This window comes from Camelina sativa, chromosome 3, assembly GCF_000633955.1.
Source record: "Camelina sativa cultivar DH55 chromosome 3, Cs, whole genome shotgun sequence".
NCBI classification, from domain to species: Eukaryota; Viridiplantae; Streptophyta; class Magnoliopsida; order Brassicales; family Brassicaceae; genus Camelina; species Camelina sativa.
In genome coordinates, this window is record NC_025687.1 from 9,571,088 (window position 1) to 9,598,063 (window position 26,976).

General features: G+C 33.6%; 6 protein-coding genes across 7 annotated transcripts; 4 read left to right on the top strand and 2 right to left on the bottom strand.

Moving 5' to 3' along the window:
* LOC104776225 lies at nucleotides 479-1,429 on the top strand. Its single transcript, XM_010500254.2, has one exon. It carries the CDS (start codon nucleotides 574-576, stop codon nucleotides 1,195-1,197), a length of 624 nt encoding a protein of 207 aa, XP_010498556.2. The 5' UTR covers nucleotides 479-573; the 3' UTR covers nucleotides 1,198-1,429.
* Nucleotides 10,217-11,289, top strand: LOC104776226 (protein MIZU-KUSSEI 1-like). Its single transcript, XM_010500255.2, has one exon. It carries the CDS (start codon nucleotides 10,273-10,275, stop codon nucleotides 11,140-11,142), a length of 870 nt encoding a protein of 289 aa, XP_010498557.1. The 5' UTR covers nucleotides 10,217-10,272; the 3' UTR covers nucleotides 11,143-11,289.
* Nucleotides 15,971-18,675, top strand: LOC104776227. Its single transcript, XM_010500256.2, has 10 exons — nucleotides 15,971-16,379; nucleotides 16,468-16,537; nucleotides 16,614-16,676; nucleotides 16,756-17,040; nucleotides 17,136-17,464; nucleotides 17,563-17,662; nucleotides 17,747-17,800; nucleotides 17,880-17,966; nucleotides 18,063-18,191; nucleotides 18,288-18,675. Exons 1-10 carry the CDS (start codon nucleotides 16,279-16,281, stop codon nucleotides 18,591-18,593), a joined length of 1,524 nt encoding a protein of 507 aa, XP_010498558.1. The 5' UTR covers nucleotides 15,971-16,278; the 3' UTR covers nucleotides 18,594-18,675.
* LOC104776228 (UPF0047 protein YjbQ-like) lies at nucleotides 18,732-20,325 on the top strand. The gene is given in 9 exon segments (XM_019243580.1): nucleotides 18,732-18,769; nucleotides 18,771-18,855; nucleotides 18,858-19,037; nucleotides 19,136-19,196; nucleotides 19,319-19,413; nucleotides 19,534-19,567; nucleotides 19,723-19,777; nucleotides 19,878-19,920; nucleotides 20,128-20,325. Coding segments are annotated over 9 exon segments (648 nt in total). The 5' UTR covers nucleotides 18,732-18,746; the 3' UTR covers nucleotides 20,200-20,325.
* On the bottom strand, nucleotides 20,433-22,789 carry LOC104776230 (UDP-galactose transporter 2). 2 transcript variants are annotated; one of them, XM_010500258.2, is made up of 7 exons: nucleotides 22,682-22,789; nucleotides 22,406-22,590; nucleotides 22,145-22,285; nucleotides 21,857-22,041; nucleotides 21,563-21,763; nucleotides 21,064-21,225; nucleotides 20,626-20,985 (listed from the first exon to the last, which is right to left on the bottom strand). In XM_010500258.2, exons 3-7 carry the CDS (start codon nucleotides 22,281-22,283, stop codon nucleotides 20,626-20,628), a joined length of 1,047 nt encoding a protein of 348 aa, XP_010498560.1. In that variant the 5' UTR covers nucleotides 22,284-22,285; nucleotides 22,406-22,590; nucleotides 22,682-22,789. The 2 variants fall into 2 exon arrangements, with proteins under 2 accessions (XP_010498559.1, XP_010498560.1); XM_010500257.2 differs by having other exon boundaries at nucleotides 20,433-20,985; nucleotides 22,145-22,590.
* Nucleotides 23,130-26,976, bottom strand: LOC104776231 (chaperone protein dnaJ 10). The gene is made up of 10 exons (XM_010500259.2): nucleotides 26,707-26,976; nucleotides 26,432-26,491; nucleotides 25,665-25,747; nucleotides 25,360-25,516; nucleotides 24,946-25,072; nucleotides 24,671-24,829; nucleotides 24,307-24,485; nucleotides 24,132-24,212; nucleotides 23,877-24,014; nucleotides 23,130-23,497 (listed from the first exon to the last, which is right to left on the bottom strand). Exons 1-10 carry the CDS (start codon nucleotides 26,791-26,793, stop codon nucleotides 23,393-23,395), a joined length of 1,176 nt encoding a protein of 391 aa, XP_010498561.1. The 5' UTR covers nucleotides 26,794-26,976; the 3' UTR covers nucleotides 23,130-23,392.

A 26,976-nucleotide genomic window follows, 5' to 3' on the forward strand; every position in this document is an offset into this window, starting at 1 on the left:
GGACATCTGCATTGTGAGTTTTTTACAAAAATTTCTCATTAAAAAATAAAGTATAGTATAATATTTTTTTTATTATGAGAGCTTCTCATGAGAATCTTTGATAAACTTTATCGTTTGTTTTGAGAAACTTTTACAATAAAAAATCTAAATTTTCTATTTTATTATTTTTTTTGTTAATGAAAAACTTGGTGAGAGACTAACTGCTGCACATAGTCTTACATAAAGTAATTATAAAAAATCAAAAAGAAAATAAACAATTCGGAGTTAATTAGGTCACGAAAACGAAAGTTAATTAGGAGGTATAACTAAGGAAAGTTTTATATAATTAGGTCCTTTTTTACTTTGCGTGACAAAAATCTACTTAATGGACAGACAACAAACAAAATAACCCCTACGTGTGTTACCTACCGGTTTAGTAATTTCAATTTTGATCACACCCGGTTTTGTCTCCCCCTCTTTCTCTATATATCCCCCACCATGACCGACTCTGCTAGACGCGTCGTATCAAAAATATTCGTAAAAATCTTTCTTCTTCTTTACTCTCTCTCGCTCTCTCTCTCTCCATCGATCATAATGGGAATATGTGTGTCGTTCAATCAGAAAAACCCAGATACTTCGCCGACGGTGAAGATCGTGACGGTTAACGGCGATCTACGTGAGTACAATGTTCCGGTAATAGCATCTCAGGTTCTTGAAGCCGAGTCAGCAGCAGCTTCGTCGTCTTCGTCTTCCTCTAGACCTTCTTCTTACTTCATCTGCGATTCCGACTCACTCTACTACGACGACCACATCCCGGCGATAGAATCCGAAACGCCGCTTCAGGCCGACCAGATCTACTTCGTCCTACCGGTTTCTAAACGTCAGAACCGTTTAACGGCGTCCGATATGGCTGCTCTCGCCGTTAAAGCGAGCGTCGCGATACAGAACTCCGTCGGGAAAGAATCACGTCGGCGGAAGAAGGTTAGAATATCTCCGGTGATGATGTTGACGGGTTCTAACGATTCGGGGAATGAGACGACGGTTAAGAAAGGATCACGGTCGGTTGTGAGTAAAACTGCGCCGTTTAAAGGTTCGGGTGGTTTTAACCGGTCCGGTTCGGTTCGTAATTTGAGGAGATATACTTCGAGACGAGCTAAGCTTGCGGTTCGATCTTTTAGGTTGAAGCTTTCAACCATCTATGAAGGCTCCGTCGTTTAGGATGCTTTCAGTTTTTGAGGAATAAATAAATAAATTAGAAAAGAGAAAAGAATGAAAACATTATTAGAAGAAGCAGATATTTTTTTTTCTTTTGTTACACACTGATGATATAGTTTTTTTTACACGAAGAACAAATTTGTATATTTCTTCTTATACTTTTGATTGTGTATTTTGGTCATTGTAGACTAGAAATCAATCAATCATATATTTGTTTACAAGAAAATTATATATATATATGATTAATGATGTTTCTCAATTTAACCATCATATATTGTGGCTTTTTTTTATTTGTTTGCCTTTTTATCCAAAGTAAAAAAGAATTGCGTGAAAAAAGTATAATGCGATGCTAAAGTTACGTGAGAAAGTATAATGTGATGCTAAATTCGAACGATTGAAGAATTACTTGAATTGTATGTTAAATTGTGAGGAGTATAAGCTTAAATTAGGGTTAGAATTTGAAAGTTAGATAAAATTTAAGGTGGAATTTTGAAAGTTAGATAAAATTCAAGGTGGAAATTGGAAAATTGATTAAACCAAAACCTCTTGGCTTCACAACCAAGGAATTTTTACTCATAAATGTCTAGAAACTTATTCTATATCATTAAAATAATCAGTTATTCTATGCAAAAATAAATCAAACTTTGAAATTATAAGATAGTTAATTATTGTTTTGAAAGAATCTCTTAATATTTTAAATTATTTATTGTAATATTTTCAAGGATCCTCTGAACCTACTTATCAGTTATCATTGTCCAATAATATTTTCAAGGATCCGTTGATTACAGTTTGATGTGTGTGTGGGTGATGTGTCAATCAAATCCTTGTATAATCTTTAAAAAAAGTTGTGTCAAAAATAACAATGTCAATTTAGGTTTTGAATAAGTCGTTCTGCTTACACGATCTAACTATGATTTACAACCAAAGAACCTTTTTACTAGCATGGTCATGGAGTTACTTACATATGGGCCATATGATATGGCATTTACAGGTGCAGACATTGTAGAAGCTTCAACATATTATACGTTGAGATGTGCTTTCGTGTTTGATGAACAAAGTGATAAAATATGACAATTTAATATAAACTTAAATCCAAACATATCTGACGTAAGCAAAATAAATTTATATAAGTATATTCAAATTTTGTATTTGATTCTAAACAGAGACGTGGTGTGAATATTATATAGATTCAACTAGGTACACTATGAAGCCACGGTTGAAACTTGAAATGGTATATGAACATTGTGGCCTTGTGGGTGCTGAATTGGTGATTGGTTTGACTTTGAACGTTAAGAAATCAATATTCTTTCTTTTCGCTCTTAAAATAGCAAGTCCTCCGACATGACTGGCAAATCTCCGACAATGACAATTGACAGGGTTTGTATATGGAGGCGACGATGTGATCAACTATATCAATTTCTTTTTTTTATCAGTACATTAATTTTCCATTTTATTATTTCTTACCATATACGTGCGTCATATTAGAAATAGTAATACCATATACGTGCGTCATATTAGAAATAGTAAATAAGTGCGGTATGAATTTTTTTCTTGGGTTATTGTGATGGATTCTACAAATTTATAATGGCTTAAATATGAATATGGCACAAACTGTTGTGGTTTACCATACAGGTTTATCGTATTTTCCTTTCTAGTCATGTTGTCAAAAAATAATTACAATGAAATAAAAGAAAAGATAAAAGGCAGCTCCTTTGATTTTCTAATGTGTAGAGAGATAGATAGGCCTATGTTGCCACGTATGATTATACCGTTGTCCGTTTGGTATGTACCAAAACAACAAATGGCATCAAGTCATTAAGCCAGTGACCAAATCGCCTTATTGGGCCGTGTGTTTCTTTCCTATTGAATCAATCGATTAGACAAGAAAGTCAACCTTCGTTTGTAATTTTGGTTTTTGGTTTAATTGAATTAGTTTTGGTGAGAGAACCTTACACGAGATTTGAGTGATCCAATACATACCTGAAATTTTATACTCCCTTCCTTTCAAAATGTTTTAGCTACAACACATAGATTAAGAAAATTTTTACTTTTAACAATTTCAACCAATCAGAAACAATATTGCATAATATAAAATACTAAACTAATCTAAAAGTTGATAGAAACTTGAAAACATTCTATATTATGAAACAAAAAACTTCTCTAAAATATTTTATATTTTGAAACGGAGAAAATATATTTATGCACCCTCTAAAAACTATAGTCTATGAAATAGTTTTCGTCCGTTGACCAGAAAACATATGTATACTCCAACATAGTAGTTTTGAAATAAGGTTCCGGTTGGATAAGCTTGAACTTTTTTTCGATGGACATATTTTCAAACTTATAATTAATGTCCATAGCTCACATGCGACTTTAAAACGTATCATACCTTTTTTTACATAATCAAATCTGGTATTGATATTGAAATTAAATGCATAATATATTGGGATAGCTATCTTCCACATATTACAAAAATTTAGCTCTTTATCATCAAGTCACCAAAATCAATTTCGCATTATTGATTTTAAAAATATAAATAAAATTGTTTGAATTTCTAAGACTTCTTATATATCTATATTAACATTTTTGAAGTACATTTTGTGTTATGCCCATTTAATTTTGTTTATTTAAAAAGTTATTTACAACATTATCCCCTAAAAAATTTCCAAAACTAACATTACTCCAGATTTTGTTTCCTAAATATTTTACATTTTATTTTAATTTAAAAAACAACAATCAATATGGAAATAGAAACTATCATATATTTAACCATACATTATGTTGTGTTTTGAAGATATTCTATATCTGAATCCTTCATAAACAAAGAAAAAAACAATTTGATTCCCATTTTGTTTTCTAAAATATGTGAGCTTTGATTCTTAACGTAAGAAAAACTTCGATTGACAATTATTTAAATATTATAATTAACATATATAAACTTAATAAAATTTTTAATTATTACGAATATGTAAGATTATAAAATTCTAAAATACTATAAAATGTGGTTATATAGTAGATGAGTTATAAGAGAACATGTTGAATATAAAAAATTATTAAATTTGTGTTAAAACGGGTTAAATCCTCATTTAATTATTTATCTACACTACTAATATTAGAATATTTGACATAAAATCAAGTTGATTTAACTAAGATTGTATAAAATAATTAAAACGTATAATTACTGATTATGTATTTAGATCCCTTATTTTTTTGTTATAATAATTAAAAATCAAAATAAAATCTCAAACACTAAACAAAATAAACTAAATATAACAAACAAATGGTCATGAAGTGTATTGCGGGTTAAAAAATAATATAAATATTTAACCGCATAACAACTAGAAAACTTAGTTATTCCTCTATTTATAAAACATTCAATATTCAACAAATAGATACAATATAAAATATAAATTATAACAGAAATTATATGCCTGCGGGTTAAAATCTAGTTGATTGATATAACTAGAACACGATATAGTTTGTTATGAACTACACAAGAATTAAGAATATACCATTCTACCAACACAAGACTATATATAGGCTATAGTCTATAGCACACATACTGCGAGTTATACAAGTGTGAAACTGTAATAAAATTTGGTAGATAGAGTAATTAACAGTCCTGGGAACCGTCATTGACGAGGAGAACAAAAGAAGCAAAATACGATACGAAAACAAATCAATCATACATTGATTTCTCTTTCATTATTCATAAACCTGTATGAGAAAAAACACGCAAAATAAGGAAAGCAACTCAATCGTACCTAAACACTTAAGAGAAAAAACTAACTTAAATCATTAATTGATTTCCCTTTAATCTCCAAGATATCCTTTTCTGACAAAAACAATACAAAACAACAAATATTTCCCAAGATATGCATGAGTTTGCTTAACATCACTGCTGTAGACCCTATCTTTGGGTTTATATAGATATATTGTAGTAATTCTTGATGTACACAAACATGCATGATATTATCTAGTTATATGTAAAAATGATGCATTTCTAAAAATAATTAGTAAATTTGAATAACGAGTTTATAAAACGTTTATCTCAAAAATGTCAAATTCTTAAGAAAAATTGGAGTAATTGGCTAATTGCTTAGTTAATGTTTGGGGGTGGACAAGGGGTTTCACTTTCAATATCTCTGTCTAAGCGATCAATTATTTTCAAAATATTAGGTTTGGTCAAGATTTTTTCATGGACCTTTGATTTGTTGATAAGCTCGATCTTATATACTCACGTGAATATTGGGTGGATACAATTTTTTTTTTTTTTTTTTTTTTNGGTATAATAGGAGAAGAGCCTCATATTATTGGTTACAAAAGCAATATGACGGGACGGCTGGTAAAAACAGTATATATCTTTTCAAACAATAGTTTTGCTACACAAAAAACGTTATAATTAAAAGGATTAAAGTAAGCAAGAAATTAATGATTTTGTCAAATATGTCGAACTATGTTACTGTATATATATAAACATTCAAATGAATATATATATATATATATATATGTGTGTGTTTAGTAGTTTAAAAAAATTAGGCGCAAATCAGACTGTATAGGCCCATTATTGTACCTTGCAAAATTCTATCTTCGACCTAACATAGGTCCATTAAAACACTATATCAGATACAACGTAGACATGGAGGCAAAAACCACACCTGGAACGTCGTACGAAATTGCAAAGAGAAAAAAAAGAAACAAATCAGCCTTATAAAAGTTAAAATCATATTATATATATATATATATATTAACGAACTGATCATCTAATAAGACTAATATTAACGCACTCTTGAAAACTCCTCGGATATACAAGATTTTGCGAACTAGCTAGACAATTGCATAATTTGCATAACTTAATTATGAGTAGGTCGAAACGAACAAGCCCTAATTAACTAGGCCTCTACTACAAGTTCGATTTTACTTATATAAATAATGGCAATTACGAGTAAACATTATACCTAATCTATATTATAATACCTCTCTTTTACCTAAATTTTGTGTACTAACACATGAATCTTTTTCTTAAAGTATTAACACAACCCATAAGCACGGCTTCATGGTTCAGTATTCTGAGTTTTATCAGACATCAACAAGATCATCGTCTTAATTTGTTGGGCCTTTGTTGCCACTTTTAAGGTTATATAATAATATATATAGCACTACAGAGGCATTACGATATATTCAGATTCATGGTATCTCAAGAGAACTTGTTTCTGAAGATGTCTTGACTTGTGTATCTTGAACTATGAACCATTGTTTTTTTTCATCAAAGACTCCATTTCGTTAAGTTTACAATGAACCAATTACGAGTCATATTATACGTACATTCGTTGGATCATTTCAATGGCAACTGACTAGATCTTGCTTGGTGGGTCTAATTCAGGTAAGGGTCGTGAGGGACAAGTCCAATATATCGCAATTAATATATACAACTTTATCCCAGTGTCTATACGGCTTAATTCACAAATGATTCGAGTTGTTATCGGCTGGTAATCTTCGCCCATAATCCATAGAACCTACTTAACGAATGATAACATTGTTTAATATGATGATTCAACTTTATATGCCTTGAGTGATCATATAATGTGTTTTCATGTATTATATCATGGCATCACATGTATTTCATTTATCAGTCAATTAGGCTTTTGAGCGGTCAAAATATGTTTATAATATAATGGAATATTTTGATTACTATGTATTTAGAGTCCACTAGCTGAGTGTACATTATTAAACGTTTGAATTTGATAATTCATGCCATCATGAAGGCATTATATGGTCATAAACATAAAGCTCAAATTATTGCCCACTAATCATATACAATATGTTATATATGTCTGAAGTAATTAGCCCTATATGTATATATTGTTGCAGTAATCAAGAGTGTGTTGATAACGTTAATTAATAATCTGATAGACAAAACCACAGAAGGGAGAAAGTAGAACTAAAACTTTTAAAAGTGGTTGATTACAATAATTTTAAAGCATGTTCCCCCTCTCCAAAGTGTGCCGTTAAGTTGACTAAACCACTCAGATCATGCATACCTCTCAATTAATAAACAGCCATCGTATTAGAACACGACACATATATAAAAAGAGACCGTTTAAGGATTAATAGTAGTGTACTTAGAACTATAGGGAACATAATTAAATTTGAGACGGATAGCAGGAGAGAAATCAGCCGCTATTTATTTAGGTAGTGGACATTTGGGCGGTGAAATGGGTCCACTTTTACATGTGTGTCCTTTAGTTCCTTCCTAGTAAGGCCATCTTCAAAGGGACATCCAAACATCATTTTAGTGTAATTTTTTTTCACCAAAATGTGACACACCAAAAAAAAAATCTTACAATTTTTAACTAATTCCATTTTTTTGTTGACATTAAAAAATTAATGAAGATAAGAGATTCATGCAACTTGTTAAATTAGTGATTATCTTTGGCTATATTCATTATATTTAGTTGTGAAAATATGTAACGAAAACCTCTGTTAAAGTTATACACTCTGAAACGTAAGCCGACAACTTCAGTGAAAGGATAAAAAAGTGATGATGCGAACAAAGGATTCACATACTGGCTTTTCATGTTTTTTTCCTTTTTCATATGATCCAAAACAAAAAAAAAGTTTTGTGCCATGCATGTCTGCTTTTATCATTTATCTTGTTTTACTAAACATTTCGAAATTATATATAAGAAAGTATATAAAATATAATTTATTAAATATATCGATCGATGTTGTTTTAACTTGTATATGTGTTTCTTCTTTCTATTTCTTGTGAGCATATTAAAAATTTTGTGAAAGAAAACCTTCAGAATTACCCTGACTTAAATATCTATATAAAACTAAAGAAAAAAAATTGATAGATAGATAAATTCAACACCGCGCCAAACAAAAACTTGATTAGATACTGACTATGAAAAATTTAGAAGTATTTTACAACTCTCATCATTATCTCTTTCCAATCACCCTGTTTGTGGTTAAGAAGTCAATTTATTATTAACCTAATTAATAAACCACATAATTTAAACTAAGACAATATATATAATCTACACTGTTATGGATTCAAAAGATTGGACTGCATGCAATCTTACTTAGAATGATGTGATATGTGCTTTTATATTTACTTTTGTGAATGTAATAATAATATGTGGTTGTTCTATTAATTAAGTTTTTGTGGTTAAGAAAAACAATTGTAATGTACTTTATTATTAAAAGCTTTAAAAACAAGATGCTAATCATCAAAATATAGAAAACCAAATAAAAGTAGGAATCTAATGATATGTAAGATAGAACAATGACGGAATAATCGTAACATTTATCGATGATATTTTTCTTTTAAAATGCTTTTGAAACTAAGTTTCTTCATTTCATGAGCTGATTTTGAAAAGAAATTTTTTTTTTCTTGAAATTATTATAAAGTTTACTATATCCTGTTGTATTTACTAATCAACATGAAATTACAAATGTTACTAATCGGCAAATAATGAAGGGAAAAAAAGATTTAGTCTCTATGAATACCAACTTAAACTATGTGGATGCATAAACGTTTTTTGTTTTCCTATAAATATTAAAACTTTTGATATTAAAGTAAAAACAGGGAGTATATAAGAAAAACTAAAAATGATGTTGAAAATGATTTTCGAAATTTTCTTTCTTATGGTGCAATGCTAATATGCTATGAATATTTCTTCTAAAAGTAGTTTAAAAATTATACTATAGTATACCCCATACATGATAATCTTATTTAGAACGCAAAACTATCATGAATCGATATAAGCAATGATTATAAAGATCAGCATCTTAAGGAATGCTATAAAAAAATACCGGAGCATGATTGGGTTTTAATCATTGCTCTATGCATGCTTGTTCTTAGGCCCTCACGCCCTATGCATCATTATTCTCATGTTACATTTTTCTTGGTAAAAGCATCTATATATCTTTTTGTAATGACAGAAGAAAGCATATATCTTTTCATGAACACTTAACAGTAGAAAAATTAAGAGAAGAGCCGAAGTGCTTCAATGTCCTAATTCGATTTATTATACTACGTACATAAGAAACGGTGAGTATCCAGGCCATTATTGGAATTGTATATCCAGCATCAATACATGATCTTAAAGCAAATAAAGCCCGAGTTTTGGGGTGATTAACTAGTTTTGATACGATTAGAGAAAATTTATATTACTATAAAGTTAACTCTCAATTGACTGTGAAACAATTGACAAAGTAAAATACCAATAAAAGAAGAAGTGAAAGATGGTTGGAAGTGTCAGGTGGTGCGTGGGACTTCACTTGGACTGACGCACGCGCACCATTCGCTTCCTTCCAAACTTACTGATTGGATATTACATTAACAAATGGGTCCAACTCGTTTTATATTACGACACGTTGACCCCACTTCCTATGCTCCTTCCTCCACTGCCTTATGTTTTCCTTTTTTATCGTATAAGCTACACGAATAAGATGAATTTTGATTTGTAACTTTAGGTTTAAAAGTTACTATATATCACAAGATATATTACAAGATCTCAGAGAACGACCATACGAAGAATACTTCCTTAAATACACAAAGTTGATGCATGTCAAACCTACAAAATTGATGTTTTGTAAAAATTGATGTTTTGGAATATTTTTTTGTCCGACAAAGATGAATGTTTTGTAAACTTCAAGAAGTAATAATTGAAAATATTTAAAATTTTGAATTGTTATTAATTTAAAATTAAATATTATATCTTTAGTCAATAAAAAAAAAATATTTAAACTCATTAATCATTGTTTTCTTAAAATGTATAAAACCTTTTAATCTGTCTTTAGAAGACAGAGGGAATATTTCTTTCTTTTTCCAATATCTAAACCGTGATGATCTTGTGGCTGGATTTAAATGCACAAATAACCACGAGTATAAAACTATCAATCATTATACAAATAAGCTCGTCCTTCTCTTCTTTACTTGAAGTTTGCACTAGACCCAAAAGAAGATATAAAGCATATACTATATTTATACTAATATTTGAAAATATATAAAAACAAAAATAAACAAAAGAAAAGTCTCCACTCTCCATTACCACCACCACCTATACATATATGCCATCAAACCTACTCTTCTCCTTCACCAAAAACAAACTCAATATTCACTTCTTTAATTTCACTCTCAAGTCTCAGCTTAGCTTCCAAACAGAGAAAACACAAATCATGAGAACAATGGTTGATTTAGGAAAGCAAAGAGATCAGCACTATCATCACATGCAAATCATAACCACTCCAACCACCGTAGACTGTGCCCGTGAATTCCGTCTCCGACGAACTCTCCGATCACTCATCGAATGCATGCTCCCATACTGTTGCACTTACCAACAACCACCTTCTCCTTCACACCAAAACGACACCGTCTCAGTGTCTTCTTCTACTTCCTCCTCTTCCTCTTCAGACCACTCATCCTCATCCTCCTCCTCCTCCCATAGCAACAGCATCGTAAGTGGAACTTTCTTCGGCCACCGTCGTGGCCGAGTAAGCTTCTGCCTTCAAGACTCAACCGCCGTGGGATCTTCACCGCTTCTCCTCCTCGAACTAGCTGTTCCCACGGCGGCTTTAGCCAAAGAAATGGACGAGGCAGGTGTTCTACGTATAGCCCTCGAGTGTGACCCTCGTAGAAGCAGCAACAGCCGCTCGTCTTCGATCTTTGATGTTCCCGTGTGGTCGATGTGTTGCAACGGAAGAAAAATGGGATTTGCCGTGAGGAGAAAGGTGACTGAGAACGACGCCGTATTCTTGAGGATGATGCAATCTGTATCAGTCGGAGCCGGAGTTGTGCCGTTGGACGAGGAGGAGCAGACGCTGTATTTGAGGGCGAGGTTTGAGCGAGTCACTGGTTCGAGTGACTCAGAATCGTTTCATATGATGAATCCGGGTGGTAGTTATGGACAAGAGCTTAGTATATTTCTTCTGAGATCGTGAAATTAAGTACAGTGGCTTATACTATAATAAGATTCTTGTCATGTTCGTGTTTTTTATTTCTATAATTGTACATTTTGAAATCATCAAAAGAGGGATATATGTAATTTTATCATGTTTGCCCTAAAACAAATAATGGGTTCTAGAGGATACCATACGTAAGATAGATACCCGCCAATATTGTTTAAATATTTTCAAGATCCATTAAACGGAGCGATCATTCCGGCGCAATGTCGGATACAAAATACTATAGTGCTTTACCAAAAGAAAATATAAACAAAAATTATACAGTGGTGGTTTTATGCTTTTGGCAGAGGTATAAATTGATCCGCGCGTACACACTAGACCATTGCAAATGTTTTCATAGGACGACGATACTGATTAATTCCACAAAGAATATATACCTTATGTATAGACGAACTTTTTAGAAACATAGCTATTTACCCAACAAGGCAACAACTGAATTACCATAGTGTTCGGTAGTTATAATTACTTTGTTCGATCTTACAATTATTTAAGCCGCTCATAAGGGAATAAAAGTATGTAATGAAACATTTTTTTATGTTTTGAATATATTTAGCTTATGATGTATATGAACTATATTTTGGTAGGTACGTAGATTAAAAGGGAGAGATGGTCGACTGTTCTTAACTCTATACCTCAGAAAATGGTCGACTGTTCTTAACTCTATACCTCCTTCTGTCTATGAAAGATTGATGTTTCAAGTATTTCACACGAATTAAGAAATACTGATTATTAATTTTAAATATAATATTATTTTCTTACTAAAAAATATTATATATTTATAAACCAATCACTATTAAATTTTTTTAGTGATCACTTCTAGAAGTTTATAAAAGTTTAATATTAATTAACTAAAAGTGGTAAAACATCAAACTTTATGGGACAAAGAGAAATCACATAACATCAATCTTTGAGGGACATATGGAGTATTTCTTAGAGCATGACCACCAATCGTTGCTCTTAGGGATATTTTCAATAAGAAATTAAAAAATATTGATAAAGTAAAACAGAAATTGAGTAACCTTTCTCGGAGGAGAAACATAAGAATCGTTGCTATGCCATGTGGCAGTTTATGGTTAGTCACATTTTTCTTTACAGATTTATTATTTAAATTTATAATAATATTAAAAGAAAATGATTAAAATATATTAATTAGAGTAACGATTAGCGTTGCTACCTCTGGAGATGACCTTAGAGCATCATTACTAGAGAGAACGTGTCATCGTTGCTCAAAGAAAACAAATTAATATTTAATATATGACTAGTAAAAAATTGACATGTGTTAAAAAAATATTAAGTAAATATTTTTCCCCTAGTAATTTCAGCAGCGGTTCTTCTCCATCTCTCCTGTTTATATATTTTTTTTTATTAGTTTTTATTAAAGAAATTTGGGGAAGTAACCACCACTAATGATGGTGTTAGTATCTTGTTGTCTCGTAGATCATACAGACGAATTTTGGTTCGATATGCTACGCCACGACAGAAAATGAAAGGATATACTTTTTTTTATTAAAAATATCTTAATTTAGCTAACCATATCCTCGTATTTAGTCTAACAATATAAAATATAGTCACCAAATGGTTGAACTAATTGCGTTCGGCTTTCTCGTTATGAATATATAGTTCTTCCAATATCCCAAGGGACCATGGGCATGTCAATTGCACGTACATACAGTGCCTCGTGAACCTCCATGCTAAAGTAATGTGCGACTGCGACCAAACAGGATCGTGGATCTTGGTTTTAGCTTCGGTGTCTGGTTCGGTTCCAAATCAGTGCCACGGTAGTCGGCAGGACATCTTTATTTTTTTCAATTATTTTATATATATATATATATTGTCTCTTTGATCGCACCGAGTTATGCATCTCCCCCCGTCACTCGACTCATTCCCTTTTATGTTTTGGATACAATAATTTAAGATTCTATTGGAATAACAAAACCCTTATAATATACACGCACGCACGCTCTTAGTTTGATTTAATGTTGTGTTGTTCGAGAGTAAAAAGCCACGAATAAAAGTCAGTATTCAATCATGGAATTGTTGTCCTACGGAACACTCCCAATTCAATATTCACATAATACTTTAGGAAAAAAAATTATAGAGACACCCTCGTTGATTGGGTATCTTGAGATACATTTACCGTACCAGAATACTGACTAATTTTTCCAGAAAAAATATTATCATGAAAAATTCCATCAATAATATAGAAAGAAGAAGCCCACGTCCCAGAAAATGACAGAGGCATGCAAAATCGTGATATCCAGCAAGGTATGTGAGACACTTATAATCTTATTGATATGTTCTTTTGTCCCCTTTTTATGTGAAATAGTACTGTCGTTTGATTTTTCTTGTTCTCCATTATAGATTCTCAAAATCTGCAAAATCTTGTTTTTTTGTAATATGTATGATTTTAAATAAAGAGACTGTTAAATAAATAAATAAAGAGAAGGAGAGGAATGGGTGATGCACACGAGGGTCGATATTAATCCTAACATAGAGACATAGTTGGCTCCACAACCATCTCCTTTAGTCTTCTGTCATTCACGTGCACTTTCAACCCCCACGGTTCCCTCTTTGTATTGTTTAGATGCAATGTAATGAATATTTCCATGTAAATGATTTCCCCATTGTTCATAAGATGGGATCTTATAAGAGAAGTATAAGAAAACTCAGACTATTTCCGATCATCCATTGTGCTGCCCGTAAATCCTGAAATTCATTTTAATTAGTAAAACAATTCAAATAGAAATATATGACAGTTGCACATATTTGATTTGTAATCACTACAGGTGTGCTACTAATCTTTAATCCTTGATTACCATGTACTATATATAGTATTAAGTTCTGCCAACTTTATTTTTTTGAATAAAATGTAAAATTTATTCGAAAAAACTTTTTTACAGCAAATATGTCATGAGTTTGATAGTGTTTGAGCTAAATAATTTGAAAAAGTTAAAATTTGAGCAAAAGAAATGTTAAAAGTGCAGAAAGTCTTCTCTTTGTCTCATCTTGATGCAAACCATAACTCCATACAGCCTCCGTAGCGGTCAATTATTTACATTTTTAATTACATATTTCAAAATCCAAACAGGTTTCGAACTATGATTTATCCCTTATAAAAAAAAGTTCAGGTAGAAGACGAATCAATTTACCAACAATATTAAGGAAACGAATAACACATATCACAGAACACAATTATCTAATTATATCACCATATCAATTTTATTCGATACAATAAAAAAATTAGATATTGATAAGATTGCTTTCTTATTATACCAATTTTATATCATGATTGATATAGATACGAATAAGAATAATTGTAAATTCTTAAATGGTGACGGAGAAAGGCAATGTTTGGTCCAGCACGGCTAACCATTTGCTTTTCGTTTGTCATATTTGCCGGCTCCAAATTATTGAAGTAACTTATAAAAACCACCCGTTTGCATCTTATAGTCAAAGACTCCAAGGAAAAGGGAGTAAAGATAAAGAGTCCGATTATTTCAAGAACCTATAATAATAGTAATCCGATTTATGGTCGGAGTGTAGCCTACTATTTTTGGTAAGAGTTATTCGTCTATCATCTAGCCCTATGCCCATAACCTTAAAAAGTAACAAAACGTTAGTAACGTAGAAAACTTAGAACAGTAACGTATGACGCGAGAGAAAGCCCGTTTGCAATATATGAGCCCAAAATTTAGAGGTGAGTCAATTCGGCCCGGTTTGCTTATCTTTTACTGAACGAATTGTCCTTGATTAATATCCCAAAATCTACACTATGAAGGTCAGAAGAACTCAGGAGTCTCTTATGAATGATAGTAACCAATATGAAGTCAGAACAGAAATGAAAAAAAAGAGGAATGAATGATACGTACCCCAAATTCGATTAAATTGCGCATATGAAGCTACACCTCTTAAACTGAGTCGAAAAAATCCACATTTTGTTCACATTGATATTTAATGAGACAAGAGTGGTGCCAAAAACTGGAGGCATTTATTGGTCTGACTCAACCGGACCACGTCGAAAATGAAACTCGATTTGGAAGTTTATGTAATGTTTACTAGAATATATATGCGTCTTTAAATTTATACTAATATTGAACATGCTCTATCAGTACCAAATGGTAATTAAAATTTTTAAATCTACACAATTTTTTTTAAAGAATATATTTGAGTCTTATTTAAAAAAAAAAAAATACTATTTTTGGACATTTTTTTTTTTTTTTTACAAAGCCAAGGGGCTACATTTATGTTATTCTAAATGGAATGGTAAAAAGAAGTCTTATATAGATTTCTCATTTATGTGACCACAAAATATTTGTTACTATTTTATGTCCCATTGTCAACTCTTTTATGGATCGTGTTAAAATTGTCCCCACTTCCTTAGTTGTTTTGAGATCGACTGCATTAATTGCTTTCTTTTTTCTTTACATGTGTTTTATTTTATCTTATTTCTTCAAGGCATTTTACTATCGAATCATAGAAGTATAAAACCGAGTAAACAAATAAAAAAAATAATGCAAAAATTATAACTATATATTAATATAAATTAATAAAATATAGCCTTGTGTTTTCAAATAATTGATGCATTCACGTATTAGTTATTAAAATATTAATACTAGTACTAATTATTGCATTATTTTCAGAGTAGTTGAGTTCTGAGCACTGAACAAGTGAGTGTTTACGAGTGTACTATGAAATATTAATACTAGTAATTATTACAAAATGTCGAGGAAATATTATTAAATGATAAATTTTATTATTAGTTACTGGAGTATTAGAATAATAATAAAACTCGGGATACTCTCTCTCAGTCTGAAGTCCCGGGAAAAATGTCGGTATCACTTTCCTGATTTTCTCGCTCATTTTCCCGGAAAGTTACGATAGAAAAAAAAAAAAAAAACAAATTTATTATTTTGTTTCGGCAAAGTTTTGGAGTCACACTAACATAATAAGCATATAAACGACAAAGCCAAAAAAAACCAACCAAAAAGACTGGAGCTTTTTCGAGATATGCTCTTTGAGTTGAGAGTTTGAGACGACGTCTCAAAGGAAGATACTTTTGATGGGCTGTCTTAGTTTTTATTATCCCTAAGTACTTGTTAGTAATATTCTCTGATGAGTTTCTACAAACAGACAAGAAAGAAAATGATGGGTCTTTGTTCTCCTTCACCTTCCTCATCTCCTTCTTCTCACGATTGTTCTTCATCTTCTCCTAGGTAAAACCACAATTAATTTACACTTTCTCTGTCCCTTTCTTCTGCAACTTGAAATCAAATTTGTTAAAAATGGGTTTTTGTCTCACAGGAACTCGGAGAAGAAGCAGAAGGTGATTGTTGCATCATCACCTTCAAGATTCTCTACCTACACTAAACAGGTAGTACTATTTCTGAGCTTTTAAAAAACCAAAACTTTTTTTGGGGGTTTCTAAAAAGTCACAATTTTCATGGCAGAGTGTGTCGATTGAGAAGAGATTACTAAGTTATCAGGATTCTAATTGCAACGTTATGCCAAAGGTTTGAACTTTATTATAGCTTTGAATGTTCACTTCACATATTGTTTTCGGCAAATGTGTAGCTCTTAATGTTTCTGTAGTCTTCAGAGGATTTGAGAAAGGAGATTGCTTCACTCGAGTTTGAGATTTTGCGCACAGAACAGTACCTGCTCTCTCTTTATAGGACAGCTTTTGATGAGCAAGTTTCTTCGTCTTCTCCTCACACAGAAACGAGCTTAGTTTCTAATCAGTTTTATCCCAAATCCGAGCAATCAGACGTTACTAGTGTGTTCAGCTACCAATATCAAGCTTCTCCGGCGTCTGAACGTTCCTCTTCGTGTCCTCCTAGGAGTTTCCAAGCCAGCTTAAAAGCTTTGTCTGCAAGGGTAAGTAACACCCATTTTGCATTTTACTTTGGCTTTGTTTAACCAACCTTGTGATGAGTCTAACAAGACTTGATGATGTTTTGAACATTGTGCAGGAGAAGACTAGATACGTTTCTGGTAATCACACTACTCTTGGAGATCTTCTAGGTTCTTCTCATATAGTGGATAACGTGGTGAACCCGAGTAGGCTCTCTGAAGATATCTTAGAATGCATATGTTCTGTGTATTGTACACTCTCCAGCAAAGCCAGAACCAGTTCTTGTCTTCAGGCTTTTGCTTCTTCACCCTCATCTGTCTCTTCCAAAACCACTTTTGATAGCTGCAACTCGGCAAATGTGCCACACAGTGTTGTAATAGAGTCTCTAGAACTTCACCTGGATGATGGTAGTTTCAATCACGCTGCTCTAATGCTCCAAAACTTCAGGTAAATACATACTTAAAAGAGTAACACAATTTGCTTACGTGACAGTTTTTACAATGACTTGGGGTTGACCTGAAACGTTACTCAATTGATTTGTATAGATCACTAGTTCAAAAGCTTGAGAAGGTTGATCCCAGTAGAATGAAACGTGAAGAGAAGCTCGCGTTTTGGATAAACATTCACAATGCCCTTACAATGCATGTAAGCAAACAATAACTAGTCTCTTATTGGTTCTGTGTCTTGTATAAAAGCTTCAATTATATCTTTATTCTCTCTCTGTTGCAGGCCTATCTAGCCTATGGAACTCACAACCGTGCGAGAAACACCTCGGTTTTAAAGGTTTGTTCTTTACATCTCTTAGACTGATTGATTTATATGTCTTTGCTGTTACTTAAGCCCCCTATTATATAACTCTCAGGCAGCTTATGATGTTGGAGGCTATCGCGTAAACCCTTACATTATCCAAAGCTCAATCTTAGGCATTCGTCCGCATTTCTCACCACCTGTATGCAACACACTCTCTTTGTTTTGTTTTGTTTTTTTTTCTTTTGCTTCACTTTCACTATATTTCATATCTTGTATCTGAGATAGTTGTAAACAGTTGTTGCAGACATTGTTTTCACCATCAAGAAAGTCGAAAACTTGTTATGTCAAACACATCTACGCCTTGGAATATCCCGAGTCACTGGCTCATTTCGCTATTTCTTCAGGAGCTTCTACAGATCCTCCGGTAGAAAAAAAAAAAAAAAGCCTCACCAAGTGTACTAATAAAAGTTTGGAATTTATTGTTTGGATTCTAATCTTGTACACTTAATTGTTCTTTCAGGTTCGGGTTTACACCGCTGACTGCGTTTTCCGGGATCTAAGAAAAGCCAAAGAAGAGTTCATAAGAAACAACGTTCGTATACACAATGAGACAAAGATACTATTGCCCAAGATCGCTCATTACTATGCTAAAGATATGTCATTGGATGCATCTGCGCTCATGGAAACAACGGTAAAGTATTTACCAGACTCGACGAAGAGAATAGCTCAGAAACTGTTGAAGAAGAAGAGCAAAAACATTGAATATTCACCGGAAAACTCAAGTTTCCGTTATGTAATCATTGAGGAACCAACAAGAAAGACATGATGATATGATGTAAAGCATACAAAAACGTCATGTAGTTTGTATTTTAACAAACGAGAGATAAACTACACGCCGTTTTTGTTAATTGATAGCCACATAAAAAAATTCTAAGGCCCAGAAACGAAGTAAAGTGAGAAAAAAAATGAATGGTGAGTGATGATGGTGAAAGTGAAAGGCCTTATTTTGGTTTGTAGTTGGAGGAGAAACTGTATCGGCCATTGTTGTTGTTATTATTGGGCTTAGAGAGGAAACATCTAAAGCTATATGATGCAGAGCTCGACGGTCTTCTTCTCTGGTGTTGTTCCTCTGCGTGTCAGATCGGTGTTAACTCCAGCGAATCCAGCTACCGATCGAGCTTCGATGGCGAGTTCCTCTGGTCCTAAGTGGGCTCAGAAAACCATCACGCTTCCACCCCAACGCCGCGGATGTCATCTTATCACTCCTAAGGTTTCGTTCTTTGTGTATATTCTTTGCTCTGTTTGTATCAGTTGATGAACTCTGTTTTTAAAGCTTGTGTGGTTTTGGGGTTTTGTTGTTTGAAACAGATATTGAAGGAAATAGGGCAAGACTTGTCAGGTTTCAATTGTGGTCTTGCTCATGTCTTCTGTGAGATTTTTTTTTATTTTTAATAATTCTCTCTGTAATATTATCATTCAGCTTCTGCTCTCTGTTTGTTTTTTGGGGTTCTTGATTGAGTAATTGTGTGTTGTTGTTTGTTTGGTTTACAGTACAACACACAAGTGCTTCTCTGACAATCAATGAGAATTATGATCCAGATGTTCAGGCTGATACTGAGACTTTCTTGAACAGTATTGTTCCTGAGGTATTAGTTGTTAACATGTCTTTATTTACTTCATCATTATGTTTGCACACTTTTTGAATCAAAGATGTTCCCTTTATCCATAACTGATCACCAATTATTTATTTTTGGGTTAAAACTCAGGGGAATTCAGCACCTTGGAGGCATACTATGGAAGGTTAGTTTACAGTTAGTTACCTTTCTTTGTTATTTTCATCAACCTGAAGCTAATTTGTGAATCAAAGATGTTCCCTTTATCCATAACTTTCATACTGTTTCTTTTACCATCAAATCTTGTGTATTGAGAATTGAATTCTGTAAATGTAATTGCAGGTCCAGATGACATGCCAGCTCATATCAAATCATCAATGTTTGGATGTCAACTCACGTGAGTCACACAATCTTATTGTAACCCTAGTGTCTAGTGTGTTGCATAATATATTCTTAGCTCTTGGATGCCCACTTAACAAGTGTTTATGGCTCTGCAGAATCCCAATAACAAAAGGCAAACTTAACATCGGAACTTGGCAGGTAATAAATTTCTTCATCTGACTATAACATTACTACATTCACATGTTTTCATATTTCTTCATTTATGGTGCTGACTTCTTTGGATGGAGTAGTAAATGGATCATCAAAACTACAATGCTTTGCAGTTCAAATCTATATCACCTAGATTTCATTTGCATCTACTTTCTCTTATTTAAAGCTTTTGTGTTGGAAATGTTGGGGTTTCAGGGAATATGGCTATGTGAACACCGTGATGCTCCAACCGCACGCAGAGTTGTGGTCACTCTCAATGGGATCTAGATATGTCTCTTCATGTTAAATGGCTTGTGTAACCTCGTGGTTTATATAGATTTTACGGTCTTATAATAAAATTTTACTTTCTATATGAGACAATGTTGCGACAATTTAATTGTGGTGTTTCTTGCATCAGAAAAATCCATAATTGGAAGGTATGTTAAGAGAAAGAAACTGGAGAAACAATGATCGGAAACAGAACACATGATTACTCCAACATTGTTACCGCAAAAAAGATGTAAAAAAAGAAATCATATATTTCTGTAGAAAAAAGAATGTGCTCTGCAGAGGAGAGCTCATCAGATAAAGGCTATAAATGGTTCTTTGAGACAAAGAACACAAATAGAAGGGCAAAAGAAAAAAAGTAAACAAAAAAGGTTACATGTTGGCGAAATGAGAAACCAAAAAAACTTCTGTCCTGAAGAGCTTTATTTATGCTTTATTATTTCCTAGCTCCATGTCTTTCAAATCCATATGTTCTATTCCTTCTTTGATAAGTCTAATCTCATCTTCTGTCATACTGTGTTTACCATGCGGTGTTACTTTCGTCTTTCTCTGTTTCTCCAACTCCACCGCCCAACTGTAGATAACCATCCCCACCACGGCTAAGACCATACCTGCTATGTTCTTGAATGTCATCTCCGAGTCAAAGATAAGCCATCCTAATGTTAAGACACAGACTGTTTTCATGTGACCAAGAACTTGGAACGAGGTAGCAGAGAATCTTCCGATGCAGAGATATTGGCTAATGTTGCAGAAAACCGCCAATGCGCAGGAGAGAAGGATGCATAGCTGTATGTGTGTGTGATGGTTATCTAATTGTTAGATAATGAGTTTGTAAACGGGACTAGGAGATTTTCAGATACTTACAATGGCACCATAAGTCATCTTGTAAGTAGTAATGAATCTGCCACTCAAGAAATAGTCAACAAATGGACCAAAGATGAGGAGTGAAATGGCTTGGATTGGAGCTGTCTTGCTAAGCAACTCAAATGATCCAATTGCGTATTTCTTCTGCAGTGAACCTATAGACTGTTTCCAGAAAAAGAAATTTTATCATCAAGAAAGAACTTAGCAAAGTAAGACTCTCCATAAGGAGTTTTGAGAACTAAGACAGCTTATCTCCCAGATTAATGAAGCTATAAATACCTAACAGTATCGATGTTTGACAGACAGGTTATGAAAAATACTCAAGGCTACATGACAACTTATCTAATGAAACGCTTAACGTATATATCCAGAATGATTTAAAGAATGAAAAAGCAGAGTCACTACCAGATCGCCACTTATTTGAGAAATTCAGAGATGAAGCAACAAAGTAAAGGGCAAACACTGAATTTTGAGTAAATAGGTATGAAGAAAAGCTTACAATCTGCTGGAGAGAAGTGGAGAAAACGGCAGTGCAAGCACAAATGAAACCTTTGGCATTAACCTTGACATCAGTGACAGTACAAATCCCAACTCCTACAACCACAACCATGACAGATGCCTTGACTTCTCTCGAGTAATGCTTGCTATGTAGAACCCATTCCATCACGCAAACAACCGGAATCATACTCAATTTCGAAATCTATATGAAATGTTGGACAATCAGAAGAAGGATCTTTAAAAAAAAAAGCTATAATTGAGAACACATAAAAAGAGGGAAGCTTCACTAATCCACCTGGTAGAAACCAACAGAGTTCAACATGAGACTAAAATTCATAGCAGCGATAGAGATATTAGCAACGAGTGAGAACCAAAGAAGCTCCCAAAGAGGAACATGCTTAGACGCAGATAAGCCAGTCGCGTTTGACACCATCCCAACGAGAGCAGTGAGAGCAAAGTGAAACCCCGTCAGAGTCGTCGCTGCATAATTCACAAAATTCACAGATCAGAGTATTAAAAACGAAAACGATCATGCAGATCCAACGAAAAGTAAAACAGGGAGAGAGAGATCAGAGAATCAAACCGAAGCTGAAGCCGAAACCAGAGGATGACATTAGCTGTTTATTGGCCATGATGATCCCAACGGAACTCGTAACGTTCATCGCCCATGCTCCGACGTCGGATACAGCCGATGGCTTCTTCTCGTTCTCTGCCTTCTCCATAACTTCTTAATTCCGATTCGAAAATTGTAAGTAATTCGAAAATCAGAAACCGATTGTTATTCCAACCACAAAATCAGATCCGGACGAGAGTGTGTGGAGAGAAAAAAATACGAATCACGTACGTTCTCGGCTTCTTCGTGGAAGCCGCGAAGAAACACACACAGAAACGCGTATCTCTGTCGTCTGCCTTATTTTTTCCAGTGGCTTTCTTCGTCGTCGTCTTCTTCTTCACCCGTGGTGATTTCGGGGCTATTACAAGTAAGCTTATTGTTATTCCGCCATTGATGCTTTCCTTGAGGGAAGAAGCCTGTGAATGTGATTATTAATTTATATAATCTCTCATTAAGAATACAAATTTTGTTAACATAATAATTAAATTAAAACTTGACGTATTTGACCTTATGTTAACGTTTTTGGTACGCACATGATTTAATTGCCACAATGCGTTTCAGTAACCCGTATTCTTGTCTTTTTCGCTCTTTTCTTCCCATACCATAACGTCTCTCGTGTGTGCCTTTAATTTCCAACACAGAAAATATACTAACGTTTAGAACTTAACTAACATCGTTTAATAGTGAATTTAATAGACTACTAGTAGTATTATTGAATTTTACGATTAAATTCGATTACAAATGTTTCCCAAAACATTACTAGATCTTGTGTCTGAAAACATGAAAATGTAACTGAGTTTTTTTAGTTACATTTCAACTGTCATGTATGAAGAAAACGATAAGAGTTTCTCAAAAAACATAAGCAAGTTGTAAAGACAGCTAATTTACATGTATGTCTCTTTCTATGAGGCTCTTCTTCTAGTAATCAATAATAAGAATCACAATTCACAACACATGATCTCCAAACATCATCTATATTCATATATAAATCAAAATAAAAACAACATTATACATTGTCTAAAATGAGATTTCATGTGCCTTTTTTTCCAAAAGATCCAATAATTTCTTCTTCTAACAAACATAAAAAGAACTTACATAATGGTTACTACCGCCTGCAAATATATCAAATATGCATAAAGACTTTGTATTATATATAGTACAAAAGCGGAATATAGTCTTTGCGCAATCTCTTATCTGAATCAAATCCTTTTGGCAGCTTTAAGAGTGTCTCTGTGCTCCTGGAGGCGGCGCAGGCCTTGGAAAGTACTGGTTGAATTGCTCTTCTCCAAGCGTCGGTGTTTCCACATAAGGGCTCTGCGGTTCCTATATACATACATTGCATTTCATGATTCCTTTAGATGGTGCATGTAAGAAGAGACTGTGAGTGAACCAGTGTCTTCCGGCTAAAATAACAATACCTAACAGAATCAATCTTATCTCATGATCTCTCATAAGTGTCATAAACAACTCACAAACCAATTTTCGTAATCAATCTATACCCTATATCATTTCTTAAATCTCTACCACATATAAACATGGAGCTGTCTCTCACAATATGTAAAACAAGGCCTTCAAACATGCTTAGTGAAAGTGGATATATTAAGACTACACGAGTATATGTTCCTCTGGATTCGTTTAAGTACTAGTAAGATGCAAATAGTGTGTGTGGTAAATGGAATGACTAAAGAGGAAGGAGATGTACCTGAGGTCCAACTTTAGAACGAGATGCTTCATCGGATTTTGGTGATGTGGATGCATTTTCATGGTCTTGACCATTTCCGTTTAGTTTGTGAAGTTCTGCTCTTACTAAAGGATCACTCTCACTGGCTATCTTGTTCTTCTACATGACCACAAAACTAAAAGCATCAGTCCTCCTTATTTCTCGAAGTACATTTAAATGTTATATTGAAAAGATATGTGCTATATTCATTCTAATACGGGAATAAAAAATATTTACCTGGAAGATCTTCCCTAGAGTTTTTAACCCCTTGGCCCTTCCACGAAGCTCTTCTCTCTTGGCATTGGGATCTTGAAGTACCTAAGACGAAAAAATCATAAAATGGTTACAACAAAGAAACTGAACCAAGATGCTACATCAGCCAAATAGTGCATGTATAGCTAGACTACCATACCAGCTCACAAACACGGGAGATAGTGTTTTCGATATCAGCAACATTGAGCTTCCACAGAGAATCAATCATCACTTTCTTATGGGTTTTCATATACTCTTCCAGTTCCTTCTCGGTATAATTGCCTTCAGCACTTAGCTGCCTTTTCATTTCCTCTTGCAGCTGGAATAAAGCGTATGCACCTAAGAAGACAGAAAAAGAACAGTCACTAAATGTTACTCCCTAAGAGAGGAGACCAAGTTCTACGAGGCTCGGAAAGTATACTTGGGGTTTCATTTTCAGTAGTTGAATTAAATTTTCGTTATGTAACACATGCTACAACCTCTAGGACATGATATAAATATGATGTTGTTCATGAGTCACTAACCTGTTGCAGCTGTTACTTGGGATTTGATGAAGTGGCCTTTCGTCCTAAACCATTCAGCAACGAATGGTACACCGAGATAAATAGCTTTCTTCCCAAGCTCTTTTGCCGCTTGTCTTACATAAATATATCCGATTGTGTTCAACATTTCCACCCCGTATGCTGTTAAATATACATACAGAAGAAGATAAGTTTGCCGTTTGACCACAGATATGGCGTAAATGGAAAGAGAAAGCATAAATTATATAAGGGGAACAATATGCTACAGAACATCTTACCTGCATTTGAGAGTCTTGTTACTTCAGCTTCAGCATTGCTAACAAATTCATCTTTGTTCGTCATATATAGGTTGAGGCGGTCCTTAAGAATCTGAGCAAGTTTGTCTTCTCTTTCTTTCTGAACAGCCTGAAACCAAATACAATCAAACATGCTAAGGGCATTATGAACAAAGGGGGAATCTGGGTACTCCGTACTCTATGTTCTAGTGACATGCCGAGCACAATTTTTTTATCTGTTCCGATAATCTAAACAACTGTCTCTTAAGAATAGATGTTTATTCATGTCAATAGAGTGTGTTAAGAAAATTTAAAATACGCTTTCTCATGTTTAATGCTTGAAGTATAGAATGTCACGAAAGAATGGTGATCAAAGAATTTTCTTAAGCAGGATAGATCAATAAATGATAAGTTTACCCTCATTTTGTCTATAAGCTTCTTAGTATCAATCTGATCCCCTTCAGTGACGATATCAAGTGAAGCCATTGATGCCATAGCAAGCTGCCCAATGTATTCTTCAAAAAGTTCACTCCCAAAAAGCATAGCAAATATTGCCGCGGGATCAATGATCTCACTGCAAGAATGAAAACCACAAGTAAGAAGTAAGGTGAATACAAGTTTTTTAGCAGAAGATCAAGATCAATGTCACCCAAACTCCACAAGGTGCAAGCAGCGAATCAACCATTGAACTATGACAAGAGAGAAGAAGAAAAGACACTTACGTTGAAATCCCTGACTTCCCACATGTGTCATAGGCCTGACGTTGCCCTGGATCACTTAGTACTTGGTAGGCCTCTCCTAACACCTGTATAAAGAACTTACGTTTTGAAAAAGCTCATCCAAAAAGATTCACCAAAGAGGAAAAAAATAGATCAAGAAAGACAGAATACTGAAAGAATTGACATACTATATATACTGATCTCTTAGAAACCAGATAATCTGTTAGGGAGTATAAAGATTGATCTAAAATATCTGTTGTAATCTTAGATCAGCCTTTATCTCTAAAAACTGATACTTATGCTTTTGTACGTATATATAGAGATGTAACCTGAACCTAATCAAAACAACGATCCGTTGATCAACTCTCTACATGGTATCAAAGCTCTGATCCTAAAATTTCCCTAAAGTTTTATTCAATCTCTTCTTTCTAGGCTAAAATCCACTTGCTTCAGATGCGCTCAACAAACAATGAGAAAAAAAAAAAAAAAAAAAAAAAAAAAAANAAACCCAAGCATCTAATAGAAGAACCAGGTGATGATGCACAAGAAGAGATCATGGTAAACCACAAAAATGTAGACACTAGATAGACAGACATCATCATCTATATTAAAATCAGCAAGCTTTACCACTACAATATGTTTTTCCCAAACATCATATATATGCCAATATAATAATAGTTTTTCCTAGATATCAATTCAAGATAATAGTGTCTGTTTAAGCTCTTCTATCTAATTAAACAAAATATAAAAGAAAAAATAAGAGAAGTTGCCTGGAAATTATGAGCAGCCTGAGGATCATTAGGGTTTTTATCTGGATGAACTTGGCGTGCCTGTAGAAGACAAAAAAAAAAAAAAAATTCATTCATTATAAAAAAAAAAAGAAGAGATTAGGTCCAATACAAAGGAACTTCTCCAGAGACACTAACTGAGCTCTTTCTTAATAATAAATCGAACTTTCCCAGATCGGAAGACTGACCTAATTTTGTAACCCAAATCGAAATCAGCTAAAGAAATTACAAAAACTATTTTAATAAAATGGGGAAACCTTGATGTAATAGGCTTTCTTAATCTGGGCCTCCGTAGCGGTGGGGCTAACGCCGAGTACATCGTAAAACTCCGTCTCCTTCACCATTATTAAAAATCAATCCGATAACGATCACGATCTAATGACTCTTCTTCGAACGTCCCCCGATTTTAGAACTTTGTGTCGGATCACAAACCACAAAACTTTGTCTAAGTGAGGAGGAGAGGACACGAAAACACTCCACGCGCGGTATACGTTGACGAGTACGCGCCAGCCTTTTCAACTCAACCG

Excerpts from the sequence above, each read along its gene's own strand:
- LOC104776226 (XM_010500255.2), top strand. The coding sequence starts at position 10,273 with ATGCCATCAAACCTACTCTTCTCCTTCACCAAAAACAAACTCAATATT.
- LOC104776225 (XM_010500254.2), top strand. The coding sequence starts at position 574 with ATGGGAATATGTGTGTCGTTCAATCAGAAAAACCCAGATACTTCGCCG.
- LOC104776227 (XM_010500256.2), top strand. The coding sequence starts at position 16,279 with ATGAGTTTCTACAAACAGACAAGAAAGAAAATGATGGGTCTTTGTTCT. Across the intron at positions 16,538-16,613 it reads TCTCTACCTACACTAAACAG|AGTGTGTCGATTGAGAAGAG; the intron begins GTAGTACTATTT and ends TTTTCATGGCAG. Across the intron at positions 18,192-18,287 it reads GAGCTTCTACAGATCCTCCG|GTTCGGGTTTACACCGCTGA; the intron begins GTAGAAAAAAAA and ends TTGTTCTTTCAG.
- LOC104776230 (XM_010500257.2), bottom strand. The coding sequence starts at position 22,283 with ATGGAGAAGGCAGAGAACGAGAAGAAGCCATCGGCTGTATCCGACGTC. Across the intron at positions 21,764-21,856 it reads ACTCTGTTGGTTTCTACCAG|ATTTCGAAATTGAGTATGAT; the intron begins GTGGATTAGTGA and ends CATTTCATATAG. Across the intron at positions 20,986-21,063 it reads AGATGACTTATGGTGCCATT|CTATGCATCCTTCTCTCCTG; the intron begins GTAAGTATCTGA and ends ACACACATACAG.
- LOC104776231 (XM_010500259.2), bottom strand. The coding sequence starts at position 26,793 with ATGGTGAAGGAGACGGAGTTTTACGATGTACTCGGCGTTAGCCCCACC. Across the intron at positions 26,492-26,706 it reads AGAAAGCCTATTACATCAAG|GCACGCCAAGTTCATCCAGA; the intron begins GTTTCCCCATTT and ends TGTCTTCTACAG. Across the intron at positions 24,486-24,670 it reads CCAAGTAACAGCTGCAACAG|GTGCATACGCTTTATTCCAG; the intron begins GTTAGTGACTCA and ends CTGTCTTCTTAG.